Source organism: Podarcis erhardii (genome assembly GCF_964252035.2).
Source record: "Podarcis erhardii genome assembly, chromosome: 6".
NCBI lineage: Eukaryota > Metazoa > Chordata > Lepidosauria > Squamata > Lacertidae > Podarcis > Podarcis erhardii.
In genome coordinates, this window is record NC_138510.1 from 39,352,356 (window position 1) to 39,377,146 (window position 24,791).

The 24,791-nt window shown below is 41.8% G+C and overlaps 1 protein-coding gene across 2 annotated transcripts in view; it reads left to right on the forward strand.

The window, feature by feature from the left end:
• Positions 1–24,791, forward strand: part of PLXNA2 (plexin A2) — a 418,876-nt gene that overhangs the window by 40,436 nt on the left and 353,649 nt on the right. For both annotated transcript variants that reach the window (XM_081864876.1, XM_081864877.1), the window contains exons 2-3: positions 3,376–4,652; positions 7,784–7,966. In XM_081864876.1, the coding sequence (XP_081721002.1) occupies positions 3,465–4,652; positions 7,784–7,966 (1,371 nt within the window). In that variant the 5' untranslated portion in view covers positions 3,376–3,464. The remainder of the gene's footprint in view (positions 1–3,375; positions 4,653–7,783; positions 7,967–24,791) is intronic.

The following is a 24,791-nucleotide window of genomic DNA, read 5'->3' on the forward strand; positions in this document are numbered from 1 at the left end:
ATACCTCCTACGCTCCCTATTCTGATGTTTTCTTTGTATGGCAAGCTTGCAGAGAAATGCCCCCAGATTAGTATGGAGCTCCTCCCTTCAGTTTGGGCATTTTGAAGAGATTGTTCTTCAGCTCAGACAAGTGCTGAATCTGTTCCAAAAAAATCCTCTGCTTTGGAATCACCCACACTTCCATTTGCTCTGCCGCTTTCTTGCAGGAAACCCCACTCTTTACCACTGAATCGGAACAAATGATGATTGGCTTTCCATAGATTGCCATTTGTTCCAATTCAGCAGTAAAGAGCATGTTTTCCAGGAAAAAGCTGCAGGGCAAATGCAAAACCATTCAGACCCATGCCTGGAAAGTGCAGGAAAACCAGAAAGCCACTCAGACCCGTGCTTTCTAGGCACTGGACAAAGAGAAGTGTGGACGAACCCTTTGGGGATTTGTCCAAATCCAAAACACATCCCTATTAATGAAGAATCTTGATTCAGAGCAGGAGATGGCCAAAAGAAAGAGAGAAGGGAGGGTTCACCAACCATCATCTCCAACCCTAGGTTGAATTTCCCTGTGGATCCACAATAGAAAAAAAGGTTCCTCATCCTTGGTGTATATGCATCTTTAAATGCTCATGTTCCAAAAATCTGATTAGCCCCCCCCCCCTTTCCAATATGCATCAATATGTGTGCTAAAAGATGAATGTATTACCGGTACTTCCATCCATCACATATCTGCTGCACAAACACTGGCATAATACTGATGTTTTCAATCACAACATATAGCATGGCTCCTCCTTTAGGTTACCTGAAATAGATGCTTTGAGCACTGTGTACACCAAAATCCAAGGGCTTCAGTGTGGTAAGTGGATGTCCAAAACTACTTGAATGAGAGCCACAGCAATTGCAGACTTTGTGTAAACAGCACTTTGCCTTGTCTGAGTCCATTGAGTGCTTTTGTTGGAAAGGAGAATTGCAGCTGCTGAACTCGACCCCCTTGCAATGAATGTTCTTTCAGACAGGTACTATGCACAGCTGATGGGCAGCGTACAGATCAAAAAAGGGACAGAAGCCGGTATTGAAAAGAGCGTACAGCTGCTGCCTGCCAGAACCAATCAAAGGCAGCCCTGCTGTGATAACAAAGAGCAGGGGTTGAGCTGCTCCTAGTCAGGGTGAGTGTCAGCTAGCTGAAAAGAGAGGAGGTGGCAGAATTGGGAGATTCCACAAGGCTTCAGCGCAGTGTTCAATGCTATGCAGGTTGTCACTGACAGAAACCCTAGGATACTGTTTACAAGAGGAGCAAATAGCTTTCAAACAAAGCACTTCACTCATATCTGACTAGCGGCAGGAAAACCTTTCTTTTTACAGAGGCTCCTTCAGTATCTCTCAGAAGTTCATCCCCAACATTTGATTTAAGCTCCCTGACTTGCCTGGTTCAGTGTTATTCAGTCTTATGTTTCTGAAGCATTAAAGACAGAAAAAGCAAGTAAGAACAGGGGAGTATATTGAGGAGCTTAAAACACACACACACCAGTGGTGTCAGCTCAACTATTGGACTAGATTTGATTGGTTATATTTCTATGCTGCTTTTCGTTCAAATGAATCCCAAAGCGGCTTACAAACAATAAATAACAATAATGTGATAGAACATAATAGAACATCACAAATACAGCATATATCATATGGAATAATTGGATGAAGCCCTGAAAGGGGTGCCCCAGTGATGCATAGTGACAAAATACTTCATCCTCGTTCTAGATGGACATTTCACCTGGCCTAGGCAGTGAATGGGATGGTCAGGGAATGTCAGATAGCAACCGGACACAATCTGCAACTGCTTTCAGTTTAAGCACAGGTATTATCAAAGGTGGGGCAGTAAAGTGGGAGAGAGGAAAGAAAAGAATGAGGATGGTAAGAGGGGAAAGGCTTTGGTTTTGTTGAGAGGCAACTTCAATGCTTCTTTCCACGTGGCCCATTTATGGGAAAGGAGCGGAATGTGAAAGGTCTCATATTCAGTTCCAAGCATCTCCAATTGAAAGAGCCCTGGCAGGATGGCAAGGAAAGATGCCCACCTGATAACCTGAAAAGCTAGTTCCAGGAAGAGTAGATAGTACCAAGCTGTGTCAACCAATGCTATGTCTTGAAAGAAGCAGCTTCACTATATAATGTCTGTATGATTTGCCTGTGTGGGAGAAGGCCAAAGAAAATATGTAGCGGCAGCCATGGGGAGCGTAAAAGTTACATGGTTATCTTCTAGTTAACTTTACTTCAGCTGAACCTAGTATCTAAAGAAATACAGTATGGTGCTCAGATGCATGGCTTGTTCAATCCATGCTCTTACTAACTAGACATTTTCAATAGATGTGCAAACTTTGCACTTCTTCTTCTGCAGAAAATGGTATGCCAAATAATAATTTTGCACCAGTCTTCTTGATCAAGACAGTTCTCTCCTCGCTTCTTGCCTTGCACAATGAACAGACATGAAAATGCTCTGGTATCGCTTTCTAATAGCCCAAGGCTCTGTCTGCACTTTTCCCTGCTGCCCCTCCATGCAAAAGGAGAGACATGGCAACACATTGTACCTTACAAAGCAGATATTCCCCATAAACATCACTTTCCACCTCAGAGCAGACCCCAGTGGTATCTATGAAGTGAACCATCAGGCATTCACTAAGGTTATAAATGAAAGCTCACACTGCAGTAAGTTGAATTCAGGTCTCCTGGGACTCTTTGTCTTCAGCGAGGGGTCAAAATTCCCAGCATGGTTGCATACTGGTGAGTGGCTGAGGCCACTTGATGCAGATTATGCAAGCAGGCATGGAGCCAGCCCTCTGTGGGCTTGCCAATTACAGAAGGTGCAGACACAGCCTAAGGCACCACAATGCCTGTGCATGTGAGGAATGTAGAAACAAACAGGAGGTGCTGCAGACATGTAAGCCATCTCTTCCTGATATTTCTTTCTCTTTAATTACATTGTAACCCTCATGGATTTCACAGAGAGGAAACCCTTCTTATTCACCTGTCAATTCAACACCTTGTCATAAGCCCCCCTCCCAGCCAAGGTTCTTAGATCTGATGCCTGGGTAGGTGAACTGTCTGCAAAATACTTGTCTTTGGGCTGAGATTGATTATTCCCTCCTGCAGCTGAATGAACTCATGACTCAGAGCATATTATGAGCAGTTAAACTGCGTAACAATTAATGCACAGAGGCGGAACAGAGTGCTAAAGCCTGCAGTGTTTACCCAAATGGGAACACTGTTCATGGGTTTAGAGATGTCCTCTTTTGATCTCAAGGAGTTTTAGTGAGTGGGTAGAGGAGGGTTTAAATTCTTTCTACATGATATTTTAGGTCTAATCTCCCCCCCTTTTTTTTTTCTTTCTTTCTGTAGAATCATGTGAGAAACACTGCTGTGGCAAGAGAGACACACAGGGAGTTTTGAGGTTCACACTCCCTTTCCTCCTCACTCTCCACCACAGGATGGAACAGAGAAAGATCTGGCCTCGGATATGGGACTCCGAAGACTCATCGGTGGCCTTGGTGTTTCTTTGCCTGGTTTTATTTTCATGGAATGCCACTAGCACTCCCGTCTATAATACCTTCCACTCTGAGAACCGTGATTGGACTTTCAACCATCTGACTGTCCATCAGGCCACTGGAGCAGTCTATGTGGGAGCCATCAATCGGGTTTACAAGCTGTCTGGAAACTTGACCATCTTGGTTGCTCACAAGACAGGACCAGAGGAGGACAACAAATCCTGCTACCCACCACTCATAGTGCAGCCCTGCACTGAGATCTTAACACTGACTAACAATGTGAACAAGCTGCTGATAATTGATTACACAGAAAATAGGCTATTGGCCTGTGGGAGCCTCTACCAAGGAGTCTGCAAGCTGCTGCGATTGGATGATCTCTTCATCCTGGTGGAACCATCTCACAAGAAGGAGCACTATCTTTCCAGTGTTAACAAAACTGGCACTATGTATGGAGTTATAGTTCGCTCTGAGGGTGAGGATGGGAAGCTTTTCATTGGTACAGCAGTAGATGGCAAGCAGGATTACTTCCCCACTCTCTCCAGCCGGAAGCTGCCACGTGACCCAGAGTCATCAGCTATGTTGGATTATGAACTTCACAGTGACTTTGTTTCATCACTCATAAAAATTCCTTCAGACACACTGGCCTTGGTCTCACATTTTGACATCTTTTATATCTATGGATTTTCCAGCGGCAACTTTGTCTATTTTCTGACTGTCCAGCCAGAGACTCCTGAGGGTGTCTCCATCAACTCAGCTAGCGATCTCTTCTACACATCTCGAATTGTGCGTCTCTGCAAGGATGACCCCAAGTTCCACTCCTATGTTTCTCTGCCATTTGGTTGTGTCAAAGGTGATGTGGAATATCACCTCCTACAGGCAGCCTACCTTTCCAAGCCCGGGGAGGTGCTGGCCAGGTCCCTCAATATCACTGCCCAGGATGATGTCCTTTTTGCCATTTTCTCCAAGGGACAAAAGCAGTATCACCAGCCCCCTGATGACTCAGCTCTTTGCATCTTTCCCATCCGTGCTATCAATGCCCAAATTAAGGAGCGCTTACAGTCTTGCTACCAAGGGGAAGGCAACTTGGAACTCAACTGGCTGCTTGGGAAAGATGTTCAGTGTACCAAGGCGGTAAGAATGTTCACAGTATTTCACCTAGATTTCCTGCAGAAGAAGATATAGAAAATATTGTAGTGAGCAATATTGAGTAGCAACAGAAATTCTCGAGTGTAAAAAACTGGTTTCTGTTTTCCTTCATAGGAACTTGGAGAACATCTCTTGAAGAATTGTTGCCTTCTAATTATTATTATTATTAATAATAATAATTCATTATTATTTATTTATTTATTTATTTATTTATTTATACCCCGCCCTCCCCAGCCAAGGCCGGGCTCAGGGCAATAATAAAAACAAGTTGAATGAATACAACTTAAAAACAAGATTAAAATACAACATTAAAATATATATATAATGATTATTTTGGTTCAAGTAGGTTCAAATCATAGGCTTCCTCTACGACCTTGAGCAAGTTCTGTTTTCTCATATTCGTATGGAAAATAAGAACACCAGTAATGATGTATCAGCCTCAGCAGGCCATTGGGAGGGATAACTAGTTATGGAAAATCTTTTTAAAAAACATTTGCCATTTATCAGCATTCCTGCATAAAGCAGAGGTATTATCGAGTTATTTCTGCCATTGCTCCCCAAGTATCAAACTGAGAAATAGAATCCATTCATTAATCACAATGGAAAGGCAAATTCTTTTATGGCCAAGAGTTGTTCTTCTGTTATAGTAATGGAGGGCAAGACGAAGATGTAGCTGATTTGGTAGATTCCATTTCTTCTTGAAATCTGGTCTGAAGCCAAACCTGAAAGTGCAGCAAAGAAGTACCCTTCCTCCCTGAGCAGGAAGGTTTCATGCAAACAAGCCTGAAAGATTAATGGCCAATTTCAGTTGCACATTTTGGTCTTCTTGGATATTGATTAATGTAGCTGGCCCACTTGGATAAGTGCAGAAGATCCAAGACAGAGAAAAATCAATTTATTCTCTAGCTTATTATGGCAAATAAAAGAAACTGGGGTGTTAAGAGACATTCCATTTAATGTATACATTCATGCAGCTAATTGTGCCAGGGTAATTAAAACATTTTTAAGACAAGGTTCCTTAATTTCACTGCAGCTAGATAGTCACCCTGTTTGGTCACACTCATCATAGACAGAAGATGCTATGTAGCATTCACTTGTTATTCAGGATCTTCGTTTTCAAAAATGCTCAAAGTTTTTATTTAACATTTATTGCAGAGGTAAGGAACCTCAAACCTGGAGGGCAAGTTGCAGCCCTTCAAGCTGCTCTGTCTGGCCCTTAGGACCCTCCCCAGGCCATTGCTCTCACCACCACTGTTTTGAACCAACGCTTTAGCATTTTTGCCTGGCTGGAAAGTGTCATTGAATTCTCATAATGCTTCTTGCTTGCCTGGATAGGGAATAGTAAGAGATTTGTGACTCTGTGTAGATACAAGGGTACTATATAGAGGTAAGATTTACACCGGTTGTTCTATTCACATTTGCCTATTTACTGACATGTGCCTCCCCCAACCAAAAAAAGATTGCCCAGAAAGCAGTGTGGCCCTTGGAATGAGCCATGCTCCTGATTTATATGGGGGAAGGGAAATGATAGACAGAAGTGCCAGCTTATGAGGCCGATGGGGAAGGGGGCGCAATGTTGCACAAGCGACATCCCGACATTGTACATGTGGTGTCAGGATGTTGGGAGGAGCCAGGGGAGGAGCCAGATGCAGCAGCTGCACTGTTCACTGACTGGTGGCTCCTCCTGGCACCACCACTGGTGGGAGGCTGTTTCGACCCTCCTTCCCCTCCATGAAAGGAGGAAGAGAAGGCGCTTCTGTGGTTTTTAGGCATGGGGAGCCCCGGCCCCGATCCCAAAAATGTAAGGGTTCCCAAAAGTGCTTGGCCTCCTGGAGCTGATTGCAGTTCACCAGGTACTTTGTGGGAAAGCTCTCTTAAAAGCAAACTGTTAATTCTTGTCATTAAAGCTGGATTGTGTGGAGATGACTGCATGAGAGAAGGAACCAAACCTGTACTTTCTCTGGCTGTTTTTGATCCTATACTACTAACAGCTGAATCTTTTTCTTTCTTTTGACAAGTGGGGAAAATGATATAGCCAATTTCAGCCATCACCCCTCTGCCATGTCATTTGCAGAGGAAGAGCAGAATGAAGAGCTCTGTGTCTGAATGAGGAAAGTCCAGTGTACTAAGAATGGTACTAAATTCAATTCAGGGCTGATAAAATGGCTAAGGAGTTAGCTCTCTGCTTGGCTGGCTTCCTGGGTCTGCTGAACTGTGGAAGCAAAAATGCTAACAGGTGATGGAATAGGGGAATGAGGGTGGGGTGCATTTCAGGAAGCAATGCATCCTAAGGACTTTGAATAGCATTTTGCTTAGGTCTATGTACACTAGCAGCTAGTGAAAAGACAACAAAGCTTTGAGGGTCAGTTTAGAGCTAGGGTGGGGAACCTGTGGGGAACTTCCAGGTGTTGTTGGATTATATCTCCCATCAGCTCCTGTCAACATAGCCAATGTTCAGGGAACATGGGAGTTGTAGTCTTTCAACATCTCGAGAACCACAGGTTCTCACCCCTGTGCTTATGATGTTTCAAGGTGTGTGCAAGGCCTCCTCTTCTCAATGAAGGTAGGGAAATTATGAAACACAGAGGAATGTGAGAGATCAATCCTTTTCTTGGGGAAAAGCTATAGCTCAGAGGTAGAGCATCTGCATTGGTTTAGGGCTGGGGATATTTGCTCTCTGAAATTCTGGAGAGCTATGCCAGCCACTGTAGACAATGCTTAGCTAAACAGGCCAATGGTCTGACTCAGTATAAGGAATCTTTGTTCCTTAGGTCCAAAGTCTGCAAAATGTAATTGAGACACCAATGGAAATGATATATGCAGTTGTGTGCATATGCATATGCACATGTACACGAGTACACTTCTGCAAAGGGTTTTGTAAAACATGTTCTGAGGATGCCACCATGAACTGAATCTTCTGGGCAAGTCTTATAAGAGATCTAAAAAGGATCTGGTCTCAGATTTTGGAATGCTGCCTTGGGCCCAGCTGAACAAAGATTTGTTATACGCTAGATGTTGTCAGGTGTTGCTTAGGGAGGCTTAGCCTTTTGAAGGTTGCTTTGTCTCCACTTTCTTGCCTGTCATCCACACTCACCAAAATGCCTTCTCCCTTTCAGCCAGTCCCAATAGATGACAACTTCTGTGGGTTGGACATTAACCAGCCACTGGGAGGTTCCATACCAGTAGAAGGGGTGACTCTTTACACATCCAGCCGCGATCGGATGACTTCTGTCACTTCATATGTCTACAATGGCTACAGTGTGGTGTTTGTGGGCACCAAGAGTGGCAAGCTGAAGAAAGTAAGTTTGTTCTTTTGGCTCTGGGGAGCCCAGACCATATCTCTTCTTTTCTCTGTCTTTTGCTGGAGAGTATAGCTGGCTTCCAATAGTTGTAGAGGCCGGTTTACTGATAAGTATAAATGTAATTTGAAAATAAAAAGGGTACACTTGAAACCATCAGACAGGTAAGTGTAATTTTTATTTGCTGTCAGTTATGCTCTAAAGTCAAAGCCCAGCCATTAAAAGCACTACAGAGATACAAAAGCCACTAGAAATGTAAAGACTCTCACACATGCACAGATTCTTGTGGGGTTCTCGTTGCTTTACAAAGGGAAAAAAGTAGATTTTATCATTCTCCTGGGGGGATGCAATTCAGTATACCTGAGACTGCGTGGTCTGCTTAATAACCACTTTCTCCCACAGTTCCATGTAGCTGTAAGAGGCACATCTGGATGTTTAGATGTTCAGTTCATAAGGATTGCCTTAGACAATACGCAAGGCATCCAAAATTGTTTGCACTTGTTTCTTGAAGAAATGTGTTCTTTTACATAGAAATGTGATTCTTTACTTAGGAAGCAAGAAACTGTCCAAAAACTGTCTTCAGTTAGAGCGAGTGAAAGGGCATCCTTTCCAGAGTGTCTGTTTAGTGATGGTAGGGCAGAGCAGTGAACATGGATTTTAACTGTAGTAGATTTGGATTTTAACTGTAGCCCATCATTTACGTTCTCTTGCTGGCTTTTTTCTCACTGTCAACATAGACTTCTGGAATATAAATGTTCATGGGATTGGATTCTGCTCTTCTCAAGTCACCCTGAAGGTTATTGTGATCAAAGATCTTAGTGGGACAGGATTCATGTGTCATGTTTGCTCAGTTCATTGTGGCAGCTCCACCTCCCTGTACCTTCTCTAGTTGTCTCCTTGCTGACTGTAGTCATTGAAGAGTGCTTATTGACCCATCACAGCACTGATAAGTGTCATGTCCTATCAAGCTGGTTCTACCTTCAGAAGTTGTCAGGAACACAGTGTCATGCTTCTCATCTCCCATAGCCTAAGCATGTGTGGTGCTTCAGACAGCAGTGGAAGGAATTGTATAATACTAAGGTGGGCTGTGCAGTGTGGCTGGCTGGCTGGCTGACTTCCTCAATGAGTGTGGTTGGATGTCCTGGAGGAAAAGGGGGATATTTGCTACAGTAGGAAGCTCCAGTAGTAAATGGAGGAGGGAAATAGTGCAAACCTGTGCATTGACATCAGTTAGCTGGCTTTTAAGTCTGAAAGAATTTGGCACAGTGTGCAAAACACCTGGTGTTTTAAGGTATTCAATATTAAAATCACACTTGGGTAGTTTCACAGTTATGCCACTACCAAGAATTAATGTGTTGCACTGTATTTGAGATTCATGCATTTATTCATGGCCACAGATTTTCACTGAGAACTGATCTTTAATCTCTTTTGGAATACTATCTATGTTTACCAAAGCCTGGTGAGCAGGCACTCTTGATAGCACTCCTACTGTTTGCTAGTAAAAGTCCTGCTTGGACTGGACAATATCTCTTCTATCTGTTGAGAAGGGAGCGGGTTAACTGGCAGTGGTAGCCTCTTGGGCAGCCCATAGCCTGAGGTAAGCTTTGCTTTTCTGAATGTAGTCTTGCCTCTCACCTTCCACCCTTCTTACTGACCTTTGTGTGATAGATTGACTTCATTAGATAACATTCCTTCCTGTTTGCATCACAGAGGAAAGGCTACTTGCCTGAGGCAAAGAAATATTCCAAATTCCTTTTGCCCTTAAAGAAAAGCCTTGTTTTGTGGAACTTTGGAGTCAGTGATTAAGTTGGACTTTCCATTCCATATATCCATGTCAAAGCTCATTGCTAAATTAGTGTCAGCAGTCTCCAAATACATTGATCCATTCCTTTCCATTGAATGCTAACAAAGCTGGTGATTTTGACCTGTCCTGGGCAGGTACCAGTTTTCATTTTGAATGGACAGAAAGCAGCCTGGTACCTGTGCATAAAAATGCAACATAGTACAATATACCAGTGGGGCAACATTTTTATTATATTATATGAACAAAATAGCCCACCATTCTGCCGAAGAGCTCAGGGTGGCATGCATGATTCTCTCCCTTCCCCATTTTATTCTCACAGCAACCAGCAAGTTAGGCTGAAGTATGGCCACTGCTTCAAGCTCACCCAGCATGGCTTTATGGCTGGGTGGGTATTTGAACTGTGGTCACCTAGGTTCTCATCCAAGGGTGGAATTTAACAAATAATAATAATAATAATAATAATAATAATAATAATAATAATAAATTTTATTTATATCCCGCCCTCCCCAGCTGAAGCTGGGCTCAGGGCGGCTAACAACAATCAAATAATCAAACAATCAAATAATCCAACATTCTAAAAACATTTCATTATAAAAATTAATTAAAAATTAGTTAAGCATTTCAGACAAGTGGTACATGGGAGCAATCTCATACTGACAAATGATAAAATTATAAACTGGCCATTCAGGGCAGGGCAATCCCATGCACATTTACTCCAAACCTGGGAGGCCACTGGATAACCTTGGGCTGGTCACCATCTCTCAGCCTAACTTACTTCATAGGATTGTTTATTGAGAGGATAAAATTGGGATAGAAGAACCATTTGCACCACCTTGAGCAACTTGGAGGAAAGGCAAGATAAGAATATATTAATAAATAGTAAGGAGTAAGTTCTACCATGATCAATGGGTCTTGTTCCCATATAATTATGTATTCATGTTTACTCATAAGTAAGTGTTAATTAGGCCGCAATCCTATGCATATTTATCTGTGAATAGGCCTTGTTGAAGGTGGTAAGACACTTCTCAGTATTCATGTGTAGTACCTGGCTGCTTGAAATCCAGGGCAGGAAATGGTTTATCACTCTATAATTGCTTCCTTTGCTTCCAGTACTGCATTTAGTACAGACTCCAATAGACTACTAGCAGCATTGTACTCTGTGAGCTATTGGCCTAACCCACTATATAAACGATTCCCACCCCCAATAGCTTTGAACCCCACATTCCAGGATAACATATTGCAAAGATACCCTAGATGAGTAGACAGTGGGTGGTGAGTGTGTTGTACTGCATTAGTGGCTGGGGAAGGCCTAGCTTTAAAGGCACTTAAAGCAAGCAGCTTGTGCTTGCATGTTAGCTGTTTAATATACCAAGTAGAATTGTGTCCCATTAATTATGTAGGATTACTAAAGGAATGCTCTTTCCGGGTTGGTTTAATCCCCGATGGCATTTATGTAGTGGAGGCCTTTTAAACATCTACGATTCTGATGCAGAGTAGATCTATATATGGTGTTTGGCTTTACTGCAGTCACAGAGTAGAAAAAAGAGAGGGAATGGGTTTTTGTGTTTATGCCTCCTGTGTTCCAGAGGTATGCAAACATTTGCTGGGAATTTAGATTAAATCTCTGGTTAATTTATCCCAAACATATACTGAAACTAATCCTTCAAGGCGTTTAAAAGATGATATTATTTGTAGTGCTGTTTAATACTATTATTACGTAACAGAATTCTCCATCATGCGTGCCTGATCTGAAGTTGCTTCGTTTTCCTATTCCACTAAAATTGCCAGCCATCCAACAAGAGGGATTGGGTTGACAAAGAGTCATCACAGAGGATTAGTTGATGCGTCCCAGAACCTGGCTATTCTTACTCTGTAATGGTTTTAGCTTTACTGGTGCATCGTGCTTTACATACCTTCTGGTTTTTGATACTGTGCAGTAGATAAGACAGCGGAACTATCAACATTCTGTAGGGTGGGAAGTGGTGCACTAAGGGCATCCTTAGTCACATTCATACATAGTGGGCAATCTATCCCAGAGTGAGTGGACTCACCTCAGAGAAGTGGGTCAGCTGCATTGGTTCATTGCAAACTTGCCAGCCTTACTGGTACACTTACAGATTGACCTGCCTTACTCTTTTCTCCAACCAATCCATCACATGGATTCTCCAACCAATCCATCACATGGAAGCGAATTGAACATCCAAGTGTTAAGTGGGACAGCAGCAGCTCCGTTGTTGGGCTGAAAGCTCTGTGTGCTTTTAGTAATGGCAGCTGGTGAGGCAAGGGTAGTAAGACAACACAGTCACTAAGTACCACCGAGGGGGAGGATTCATAGTTCAGGAGCAGAGTATGTGTTGTTCTTTAAGAGATCAGGTAGACCTTTCTGCCTGAGACCTTGGAGAACTGTTGCTGGCCAGAGTGGACAGTACTGGGCAAGCCAGACAAACACTCTGACCTTGTAAAAGACAAGATTCCTCTGTTCTGTGAAGTGGACCCTGATCACCTTGGTTGCTGCTTAGTGGTGGCTAATCTCCACTCCAGAACACCAGATACAACTACCATTTAGGCCAGGGGGCCGGTCCACCGTCCCTCAGACCTTGTGGGGGACCGGACTATATTTTGAAAAAAGAAGAAGAATGAATTCATATGGCCCACAAATAATCCAGAGATGTGTTTTAAATAAAAGCACACATTCTACTCATATAAAAACATGCTGATTCCTGGACCTTCCGAGGGCCGGATTGAGAAGGCGATTGGGCCGGATCCAGCCCCCGGGCCTTAGTTTGCCTACCCATGATTTAGGCATTTCCTTCCTCTCTCTTTATGCAAGGGAGAATTTCAAATTTAATATATCAGTCACCATGATAGGAGCTTAAAAAAAGGTGATTTACCAGCCTGTAATGTTTCTACTTTGGATTATTACTTTGTTCATTGGGAGGGGGGGAACACTCTCTGTATATCAATCTGATTTTACAGGGCAGTTGACAATCATGTAAAAAAAAAAGTTGAAAAGGGGGGGGGAGGCATCTCTTATCACCTTTCTAAATGAAATCACATACTCTGTTGTGGGTAATCAGTCTGAAAACTGTGGGCAGAGGGAGGTGCCCCAGGTAAGTTAGAAAACTAGATCTCAGGGCTGTTGTGCTAGTTGATTTTATCTTTGTTATAGAAAAACTGGAAAGGTTATCATCTTGGACTAGGACTAGTCAACCAGCCTACCTTATGAGGTTGTTATAAGGAGAAGAACCATGAAGACCACCTTGAGCTCCTTGGAGGAAAGGAAGGAGATAAATGTATTAAATTAAATAATTCATCAGATGAAGAGGGAGCTAGTTGGGAAGAATTGCAAAGGGAATCCTAGAAAAATCAGACAGTGTTGGTAAAGTTTGTTTTGGCTGAGCATATCTTATTACAACTTTGTGTTTTATTGATATTAATGACCTTCATGTGTCTCTGATCTTAGGGCTGTGACCACTTTATTCATTGCCCTTCATAAGACATTGGTTACTCTGTGGGTGGGGGTGGGGGGTTTCCTCCAGGGTTGCTAGCAGCAATTTTGGAAAATCTAGAAGGCTTTCAGGAAATTGTGTTTACACAGGGGGGAAAAGACAGGCTGTTAACAATGGATGGGACACTAACCTGCTATTGAAAGCAATAACACTTTGCCATAGCATTCAGGGGATGGAATGCTCCCTACCTCAGTTTCCTGCCAGTAACACAATTGTCTGCCTGCCTTAAAGCATTGTGGAGGAGAAGTGCATTGTAAAATCTAAACACAATTTACAGGGTCACCACTTTGATTACCAGTCTGAGCCAATGGGGGTGAAAAGCCAGGAATCCTGATTGTATAGCAAGCCACCTCATAGCTATTACTCGAAGTCTCCAGATGAATGATTTTCCCTCCCTTTCTTTTTGCCCTGTGGGGATTTCCCTGCTAGAAAAAAGGCAGGATGCTGAATGTATCATTTTTCTAAATTTATCTGCGTGTCCTCTGAGGATTCATTATTGGAAACATTACATTCCTTTGGTGGTGTGCTATTTCCTATTAGCTAATTAGCCCATTCCTGTGAAACTCTTTGGACTAGTCTGTCTCTTTTTCTCTGAGGATTTCAGTGTTGCAAGGACCCCAGTACCACAGAAAAGCTGAAGAGATTCCTTATTTCTGGCTACATCACAAACCTGCTGGGTCTCTATATTGCTTTTGCAAATACTGAATGAATACTCTTAACCTCAAGTACAACATATTACAGCTTAACAGTCAGGAATATATGATTAGACTGTTAGACTGGGAGACCAGGGTTCAAATCCTCGCTCAGCCAAGAAGCTCACTGGGTAACCTTGAGCCAATTACTGTCTTTCAGCCTAACCTACCTCACAGGGTTGTTGTGAGAATACAATAAGGAGTGGGGAGAGCCATGCATACCACCTTGAGTTCATTTCGGTAAGGGTGGGACCTAAGTGAAATTATACTCTCTCTCTCTCTCTCTCTCTCTCTCTCTCTCTCTCTCTCTCTCTCACACACACACACACACACACACATATATATATACTCAGAGAAAGAGGTTGACAACAGCACAGGCTGTGCATATCGTAACCAAATTTGCATTTGAGTGTAATCCATAAACATGCTGGTTATGGCAATCTTAAAATTTCCCAGGAGCAGATAATACTGTTACATAGCTGTGATGGTTCTAGGGGTTGCTCGTGTGTAAACCGGCGTCACACCTGGCTGGGTTGCCTGAGTGAACCTTTTCTGTCCGGACAGCCACTCACCTGTGGCTGTCTCAATCGCTGGCAGAATCCGTCAGTGGGCGTTTCTTGAATTTCTTCCAGCAAAGAAGCTCTTTGACGCCTAGTCTCCGCCTACTCTCCCTGCGCGGAAGCCTTCTGCGCAAGGAGGGTGTGGGCAGTGGAGGACCTGTGCTCTCCCCGCTGGTCCCCGGTGAGGAGTCATGGGACCGCCTCGCCGATTCCCCCATCTGTCCCCCTTCTCCACTGGTGCTACGCTGATTTCCTTCCCCAGAAGATGGGCTGCTTCCCCCCATCCCGGGACGCTCTCCGGAATCCCTCTGGAGCCCTCTCTCTCCCTCTGGCTCCGATGGCAGTTCCCTGACTATAGCCTATAATCAATATAGTCTCTAGCTCCCCACCTATGCTTAAGGTTGGGGACTGGAGAGGAGTGCTGCATCCATGCCAGGACTCCACAAATAAATTCATTTGCTGTGATCACTATGGGGAATCCTTAAGCTGAGCGTGGGCAACATAACCCCCTTGCCTCAGCTCAGAGCAACTGCCCAAGGTGATCATGATAAGGATGAGCCCTCATCCCCTTACACATCAGCTTGGAGTAAAGAGAAGTGCAGGGCCTTGCCCCTGCAGTCATGCTGGGCTTTCGCAGCACCTGGAGCATTTCCCAAACTCAGTGTGCCATCACAGACAGGATGCTGGCCCTTCATTCAAGAAGAAGATGCAGGATTGATGGCAAATCACACATCTGGGCTCTGCGACAAAGCCAACCAAAATTTGTAAAGCCTTGATGAGTGCAATGGACCATTTTCTGGAAGGCATCTTATGGTAGCCAAAAAAAAAAAAAAAAAGGCACAGAAATTCTTTGCTCATTTTCCCTCTGTGAATCATTCTGGGTGGTTGCAAACCTTTGTTTCCAGCAGCTACTTTGCTGTGTAAAATCAAACTGAACATATTTATTAACTTCCTGGCATTGGAGCACCTCTTGCTTTTCCATAAAGCTAAGGAGAGCTCTGTTTAAGATTGAAAAGCTAGCAGTGGGTTATGGTCAACCCAGACTCCTTTTGCAAATTGAAATTCTGTCATGGTGATTCAAGCCTGACCGTTCTGGACACTTGGAAATACTTCATTTCTGCTGCAAATTGCAATTCTCTGTACACATACACTTAGAGACCTGCCATTGGGTGCTGTCCCCTCTTTGTCTACAAAGCCCCCTCTCCCTGCCCCCCCATTCCCCACACTACTTTATTCCAGCCAGTCACAGCTATAACTGACTTTTGGAAAGGAGGGGGGTTTGTCTGCTTTAAAAGAGCGAGAGCTTAATGCTGCTTCCCCTATAATGAGATTGGCTCACTTCCCAGACTCCTGCTAGTGAGCTTGCTGTTTGTTTTGTTGTTTTATGAGCCCCAGAGGGCCCGGCGAGCTGGGCTTTTGGAAGCTGGGCAAGGCCAGTGTCGGCAGTTTATTTACAGTTTACAACCAGCCTATGGGGGAGCTTTATTTTTGTGACAAGTCTAGAGAATGCTGGACCCTCCAGGGACCAGGCCAAATTTTATCCATGTCAAATGCCAGGAGGATATTTGGCTATCCCGAAGCAAGGAATGAGGTGGACAAAAGCTAAGTATCTGGCAAGGGGATAGAGGTTTTGTTGTGATGTTTGGAACAGGACAATATGACACTATTGGTGTAATACTTTTTCAGGATCTCTTACTATGGGCTGTAGTAGTTCTCTGGCATGTCTCCACATGCACACTTAAATAAGACAGTTTCAGCTGAATTTTACACATGGCATAAATGCAAAAGTGGCCAACTCTTAGGTTCAAAAGTGATGGGAAGCACTTATTTAAGTCCCAGGGGCTTTTTACTAAGATTTAGAACCCTTAAACCACTTATGCACTCTAGAAAATGGTACCCATGGTGAATTTAAAACAAAACAAATCCTTTGCAACCTGATAGATTTGCATTAGTTTCTAAGCAGGTGAAACAATAATGGACTTCTGAGAAAATTCTGCCACTAGAAAACTTTGGCAATTTTGGACAAGTCAAAGAAGGCTTGGAGTTTTTGCTCAGTGATTCAAAATCTGAGATTACTCTCTAGAGGAGAAAAAAATCATGAGAAAGTTGTTTCAGTAGATAAGGGCAAAATAAATTAGGCTCCAGCAGAAATTTTTGTGATGTTGATTTAAAAGAAAGAAAGAAAGAAAGAAAGAAACACACGGGACATTTTATCTCTTTAAAAAAAAAAAAATGTTTGTGTACCAGCCAGCTCGAAGCTTTCCTCTCTTTTTACTTCTTTCAACTCTGTACTAAGCTATTTCCTCTTGGTTTCCACCCTGCAAGACCAACATTTCTCTGATGAAAATAGGGACATCCCATTCCATAACAATAATTTTACTATTTATACCCCACATATCTTACTGGGTTGCCCCAGCTACTCTGAGCAGCTTCCAACATATATAAAAACACAGTAATTGCCTTCAGATAACCTTCAGACAGCTCAGGGGTCAGATAACTTCTTACCCTGCAAAATCTATCCAATGCAAATCGGGACACCTTACCATATCCTCCAACATTTCTCCAAAGAAAATAGGGACAGCCTAAGGAAAAGTGGGACATTCCAGGATCAATTCAGAAACATTCTATGTCCTTTTAAAGGTGTTTGTGGAAGGGGAGGTGTTATTGGTTTGGTTTGGTTTGGTTTGGTTTGGTTTGGTTAGGTTTGGTTAGGTTTAGTTTAGTTTTAGTTTTTATTATGTATCTTGTGTTATCATTTTGTATTTTTATGTTGTGAGATGCCCTGTGATCTTCAGGTGAAGGGTAGTACACAAATTTTAATAATAATAATAATAATAATAATAATAATAATAATAATAATAATAATAACAATAACAATACGTTGAAGGCACTTCTCATTGTAGCAGAAAATAAAAGCTGTCAGTTTAACCACCGCTTTTTGCAGCTTTTGCAGGGGGTCTAGATTGATAATGCACATTTAGTGCTGGATTTTCCAAGAGCAGTAGCTGGATGCACAAAGGAAGCAGAGAAGTGCGGGGAAACAGCTTGGGGCGGGGGTAGGTGGGGGAAATTATATGCACAAATTTACAGAAGGTATTCCATGGATAACAGAGGGAGCCTGCAGAGGTTTTCCATAGATATTGGATGAATCTTGGATGGAACAGTGTGTTGGTGGGGGGGAGCTTTGGGGAAATAAAGGGACAAGTTATTGTCCTGTTGTTAGACATGTAACAAGCCACTGTGGAGATCTTGCATGGTTCCTATTAATTCCATGTGAACAGTCTGTAGTGATCTTACAAACAGTCTTATAGCTGCACAGCTGCCATCTGATGAAGTTTTGTGAAGGAGAAAATATTTGATGCCAAAATCTGAATTCCAATGAGCTGGTTGCTTTAATGGCATGATGCCAAGATATATTCTTTGAAAAATAAGAAAATGTGTTGCTGCTTATGCATTTAGAGGTATAATGTCCCTCTGTCTGGAGAATAATGCTTTGCTTTACTAAAAGCACCGAATGCCTGAGTTGATTCTATCCCATCAGTAAAGGTCAGCTTTAAAAGTAGCACTTTTGCTAGTATGAGTCATGGGAACAAATATTTAAGGGACTGGGCACAATCTGAGTCTAACTAATTTAATCCTGCTGTATCTGGGTTTCAAATGACATTTAGTTAGCTCTAATGCTTTCTAACCATATCCTCTTGTTTGATATATCCTTGCCTAAAGTGCAATGTGATGGCCTTCATTAGAATAAAGAATCCTATTGTTGGAGTAGTATAGCATGTAGATATTCTTCTGGGAAATGCTTTCTTCTGGCTGCAGCTGAAGGTAATGAAGGGAAACCTGTACTTAAACTGATGCGCTCCTTGGTGCTCATCTGAGACTAGCAGCAAATGCATCTGGGTTACTAGGTCTTTTCCTTCCATCCCAACCTGTTAGAAAGAATTTATTGAATGAAAAGCGTATTACTGGTTTACAGGTGGTAGGTGAACTAATGCTCGTTTCAGCTTTGCAGATTATGTTTCAGTTAACCTTCCATTAAGATGTAGTTTTTACATCCATCCCAGCCCGAACCACCACCACACCGATCCACACATGTTTTGCATTCCTGACATTGGGGTCGTGTCCCCTGTTGTGTCACAGCAGGGCAGATGGAATGACTAGGGTAGATTGCCTGGTTCATGGGTGAAAAATCAATCTTGTCTTTCATGCCAAGAAGTGGTGTGTCATATTATAGCTAATAAATCAGTGAAGTGCCCTTCATCCAGCTTGTCAGTGGAGGACAGTGTTTGTGTGATTGAGAATAAATGAAGGCCAGAGTGCTGTCAGGCATGGAGAAGTGTGTGTATAATTTTGCCATCATGCCGTTTATACCTGCTACTATAAGAAAAATGAGTTTGCTAGGATAACTTAGAGCCACACACTGCAACAGCATGTGGTCAGGGGCCACAGAAACACCCTAGAAAGAAAAAACAAACTGAAGACTGTAGCTTTGCCAATGGGTCCCCCCCCCCTTCTTGTTAGCAAAGAATTCATACCATGGCACAATTCTAGTTGTTTTTGTATCAGTAGGAATGGACAGGTATTGTGTATTAGATAAGTCTAAATGTTCTGTCAGTTATTCCATATGAACAGTCTTGTCCTCTTGATTCAAAAGGTCTTAAGCTTTCAGATTTTCAAATCCTTTGATTAAAAAATAACAGGTCAGATATGAACAAATTTATTAAGATGTAAGCTTTTGTGGACTACAGTCCATCAGATGCAAGTCCATGAAAGCAGTCGTCCATTTTAGAGGTGGTAGGTGAACTAATGTTGTTTCAGTTACCTTGCATCTACAACACAGTAAAACTGTATTCTTTACGGGTAAGAACCAGAACTTTGCATTCTGCTCAAAGACAGACCAGGTGCCACTGGATCTTTTTAAAGAGCTGTGAGCTTTTATCCCAGCTGGAGTCATGAAGTTCATTGGGTGATCTTGGGTCAATCACTGCCTATCTGCCTAACCTACCTCTCAACATTGTGAAAATAAAATGTTTTGCCACCTTGAGCTTCTTGGAAGAAAGGTAGAATTAAAATGAATAATGAAACAAATAATTATGTGCATGCACACTGATGATTGTATAAATAATAGTTATAGTTATTATTATACTTAAGACATTTAGCTGTTCACAGCATTTGATGCTGATTATATCAATGATCATTTCAACAGTATATTGCCACTTTTCACAGTCCTTCAAATTGCACATCACAAATCTTGCATGCCAACCATAGTTCTTCCCTAGTCACAGACAGAACAACATAATTTTGCTAGAACCAATATGTTGCAAATGCTAAATCATGCAAAGCTGACTAATTTGCATGCTTCTTTTTTAAAAAAAACAAAAACAAAACAAATCTGGATTTATTTTTCATTCACAGTATTTAGAATCCAGTGAAATCCTAGACAGCCATAGTTCACTAAAATCGATTCAGTCAGGCTCTTTTCCAGACACTAGAAAATATTTTGTTTAACTGAGAAGTTACCTCATTCTTGGACATTGTGCCATGAAATATGCATTGTGGGCAGTGAAATAATCAATTATATGTTGTATGAAATATGGCCAGTTTGCCAAGAGAATTAGCAGAACTATGGTTTTTGTGTGTGTTGGTAAAATCATGTATTTCTCCTGTGAGAAACTAGCAATTTAGTCAGCCACAGTATTGTTTATTTCCTATTGTAAATCTTTGTTTTCTTTCTCCTCCCCTTTTATTTTGCTTTATGTTGCATAGTTGTTGTCCTTTCACCCATTTGTGATAATAATCCTAGCAAGTCCTGCACGTGATTTATTTTTTATTTCATTTTTATTTCCGTTTCTCCATGGAGTTTCCTGGCTTAGTGGCTAATTTAAATCTGTTCATACTCTGACACTCTGTTACCACTGTACCACACCAGCGCTCTCTCTTATATAATGGGCTATGGATAGAGGTTTTCCCGTTTCTCTGTAAATTCACATATTATTTGGAGTCTTGGAATATTTCAACCACAAGGGGCTCAAGCCAAAGACTCATGCAGCTGGGAGCCAAAGACTCATGAAGCCCTGGCTCAGCAGTTCTCAAACAAATATCTGGAGAGTGAGAAAGACCAAACAAATTCAGGACCCCTCCAAATGACCTGCTTTTTGAGCATTCATCCTGATTTACTAATACAGAGTTAGAGTGTTTCCAGGCTTTATTGGGCATGTATTATATGTTCATTCTCTTAAACAGCAGTGAGCATTCATCCCGGCTTTATGCTTATTTGCTTGTTGGACACTTATACATCTTACTGGTAGTCATCCATCCATCCCACACATCTCACTGCATTTTCCTATCATTTTCCAAACCACAGAAATTCTTCTTTTTGAAAGTGGATTTGTTGTTCTAGGAAGATTTTGCACTTTAATCTACAGTACTTTCATTGCACAAACCTTACATTCCATTATGCACTTGAATCACTCCTGCAAAATCATGACAGTTTAAGGGAGGCATCCTCAGCTGTTTCAAGTGCTACTGGTCGCTCCATTCTAGCTCCTCACCAGCATGTGTCCCAGCAGGTAGTACCTGGAACACCCTCCCTGAGGGGAAGAAAGCAAACTTCATTCTCCCCATGTCCCAGGTTGATTGTTTTCCTCTACTAGCCACAGATTAGTATTGGACAGATTTGATCAGATAGGATTGCTATGAGGAACCCATGAATGCTCTTTCTCCACCTTCTTTGCAACACTAAGTGGCTGAACAAAGTTGTGCTGCAACTCTGGAAATGGAGGAAATAATACTAAGAGTGCAATCCTAACCATAACTACCCAGACGTAAGTGCTATGGAATTCAATGAGGCTTAGTCCCAGATAAGTGGTGTTAGGATTGCAAGTTTAAGACAATGGGGAGTTGAACAAAAGGGATTAGGTGTGAGTCATTGCTAAGAAAGAGAGGCTCTGTTCCTCGCTAGATAGGGAAGCTTTTTAAGCTCTTGTTTTTGATTACCTTTCCTTGTTGTTTGCTTGAGGTAATTCTTCCATACGTGCAGCCTTTAAAATGTGATTCTGTTGAGACATTTGTATTATTACAACTCCAAGACTCTGTGCAGTTAGCTTTATGTACCTATTGAATATTTCAATGCACTGTGCATAATGCTATCTATATTCATAAGCCAAGCAGGCAATGGACAATGGCTTTATACTCCACACAGTTAAATAATAGTAGTGAGGGATCACATTTGCCTGGCTCTCCTGACTGGCTAGCTTCAAATGTCATGACTTTCACTTGAATGTGCTGATTTTTTATGCAGCTTACCTGGGTGTGATTTATTCTGTTGTTGATGATTCTATTGGCCTGAGGGGAGATGAGAAAGTCTGGATGCTGGTCAGGAACCCAGGCAGCTGCTGTGGGAGACCTCCAGTCCTAGAGCAGGGATGTCCAGATCAAATATTTCATGGCCACTGGAATATAGAAATCTGCTAGAGGGTTCTACTTCTCACAGTAATCTTCAGGTTCAGCAACGAGGCGGGGGTGAACTGTGACAGGCCAGCATCCTTGTCCCAACTGATCACATGCTCTGTCACAGGCAAAATGCCCTGTGAGACATAACAGAGAGCTGACAGAGTGCTAGGCTTCAAACAGGAGGGCTTTCCCTTTAGAAAGCTGCATTCCTCAATAATGCAGCAGGACCTGAGAGAAATAGGCAAGAAATACGGAGTACTCATCTTAACAAGTTGTCTGCTTCTAGGGAACTGTCCGAGGTACTGAAAAACCTCTCTCCCTCCCTCCATCCTTATTTCCTGGTTCTGATTCTCAGTCTTGATGAGATACAGAGTGAATAGACGTCAAGTCCCCCGTCCTTGTTATCTGTTCCAGATTTCTTTCTCCAAACATCGTTTTAGGCTCACCCGCAGCAAGACTGAGCAGAATATTCCCCATAGTTGGGAATGGTTAAAGGAATTGGCCCTTTTGCTACACCAAAATATTTGTGCCCACCATCTAACACTACAGAAATACAATCTAAGCCCTATAGTCACATTGATTGCAGCAGCTGAGATTTAAGCATGTGCTTAACTCTCCCATTGAAATCAATTGGAATGGAAAGTGCTTAACTTTGGCTGACATATGCTTTAAATCATTTTAAATATAGAATTACTGTTGAGGATTGTGAACTCTCCTATGGTACGGGCAAATCCAATAGCAGTTACCATGAAAAATGTGCAATAAACTGCCACATGAATGCCAATACATTTTACAGAATTTACCTGGAAAATATACATTGCCCATGGCTTGGGCTATTCTGCCCGGCGTTGTCTGTGCTAACTGTATTTTATACCAATCCTGTTCTGTTAGTTGAGGGGGGGGGGGTTGAACTAGACAATCAGAAATCGCCAGCATGTGTTCCAAAGTCACAAAATGGATTTAACAAGTGAACTGTGATTCTTTTTCAACTGATTTTCTGGTTTCTGGTATTCTTAAGGCTAGACACGATATAGGCCACATTTTCAATTATTCCCTCATGATAATGTAAGCTGAAAATGAGTTTGTTTGTTTTTAACTCCTTGACTCACAAAATTATGGGCTTAATTCACATCCCATTGAATTTAATAGCAATGGTGTCATAGTTTGTTTGTTTTTTAAATAATATTTATTAACATTTTAAAGACTACAAAAGAAAGAAAAAGAATTAAACAAAACAATACAATACAAAAACAAAAACACCACCCAACACCAACCCCAAAACATTAAATTAACCAAACCAAACAAACACAATTTAAAACACATCTAATAAGTTCAGTATCTTAACTTTCATTTACTTGTTTCAATGACCTCCTCACACCTCCCTTTTTGTATTCCACTTTAATTAACTGTTTCAGCAATTCCTTTCCATCTTCCTCTGTTTTCTGTCCTATAATTTATCTTAACATATTCTAACCTTATTTTTCCCTTTAATATATAATTGTCTTAACATATTTTGACCTTATTTTCCCTTTAATACTCTAATAATCTATTTGTACTTAATTCCTTGTAACATTTCTACTAAAGCCATATAACTCCTTTCCAACATTTTTCTAACACACATTAATTTTGCAATAGTTTTAGAAATAGTCTTTAAACTTTTTCCAATCTTCTTCCACCGACTCTTCTCCCTGGTCCCGGATTCTGCCAGTCAAATCCGCCAATTCCCTATAGTCCATCAACCTGGTGATCTTCTGTCCGATGCTCTTAACTCTTTTCCAAGTCCCTTCTGCGAGTCTTCTTCATATTTATACATGAACTTTACTTTGTCTTCCACTGATCTTATTTTCATTTTCCTTCCTTTGAGGCTAAAGAGTAGATCTCGGGGAAACTCCCACCTAAAGATAATTTTATTCCTTCTTGACGGGGCAACCAAATCTCCGTAGTTAAATCTAAGATCCAAAAGGTATTTCAGAACGTCTTTCAAAATTTCCACTCTTAACTGTTGTTCTTCTAACTTCCTCTGGTAGTTCCAACAGTCTCTTATTTTGTTCTTCTCTTTTTTCCCTCCTCTTCCAAGTCCGAAGGCCCTCACAGTTTTAATCTCTTCTTGACCCAAGTCCTGGTCCCAAAAGTCATCAAATTTTTGTGTGAGGAAATCTATCGGACTTTCCTTCTCCAGTTCAGGTAGGGCTCTGATCCTCGGAATCTGATTTTCTTTAAATTCAATCATAGCAGGCATCAACTTATGGTCATCAAATTGCATCTGTAAAGCTGGGACTCTCTCTCTCTCCAATTGTGTTACTTTAGGTTCAACGGCAACAACTTTCTCCCTAGCCTTCTCCGCAGTTTGCCATGTCAAAGTAGATTCCTGTGTCAGTTTCTGAATAGTTTCTATATTGGTATTCACTTTTTGTCCCAAATTGTCGATTTTAGTAGTTACCACATCCACCTTTTTGTGAAGCTGTTCCAGTGAGTCACTTATCTTACCTAATACAACCACTAAGGCCTCTTCTGTTAACATTCTTAACTGATTCAAGGTCCCCAGAATCTCACAGGTTTTATCTTGCAGCTGGAAATTCCCCCAGCTCAACTCTTGTAACAGTTTCAAAGGCTTCCTCTAGAGGGAAACAGTTCCTCTAGAGGGAAACAGTTTCTATTTGTATTAGTCCTTTTAAACTCAATTCAAACAATAAAGTTAGTTTCAATTTTCTGTTACTTTTACTCCTTTTTAAACGCAGACGGAGACAATGGAAACAATGTATGCCTCTTATTTAACTAACTGTCAGTGAACGTTCTAATCACGATCAG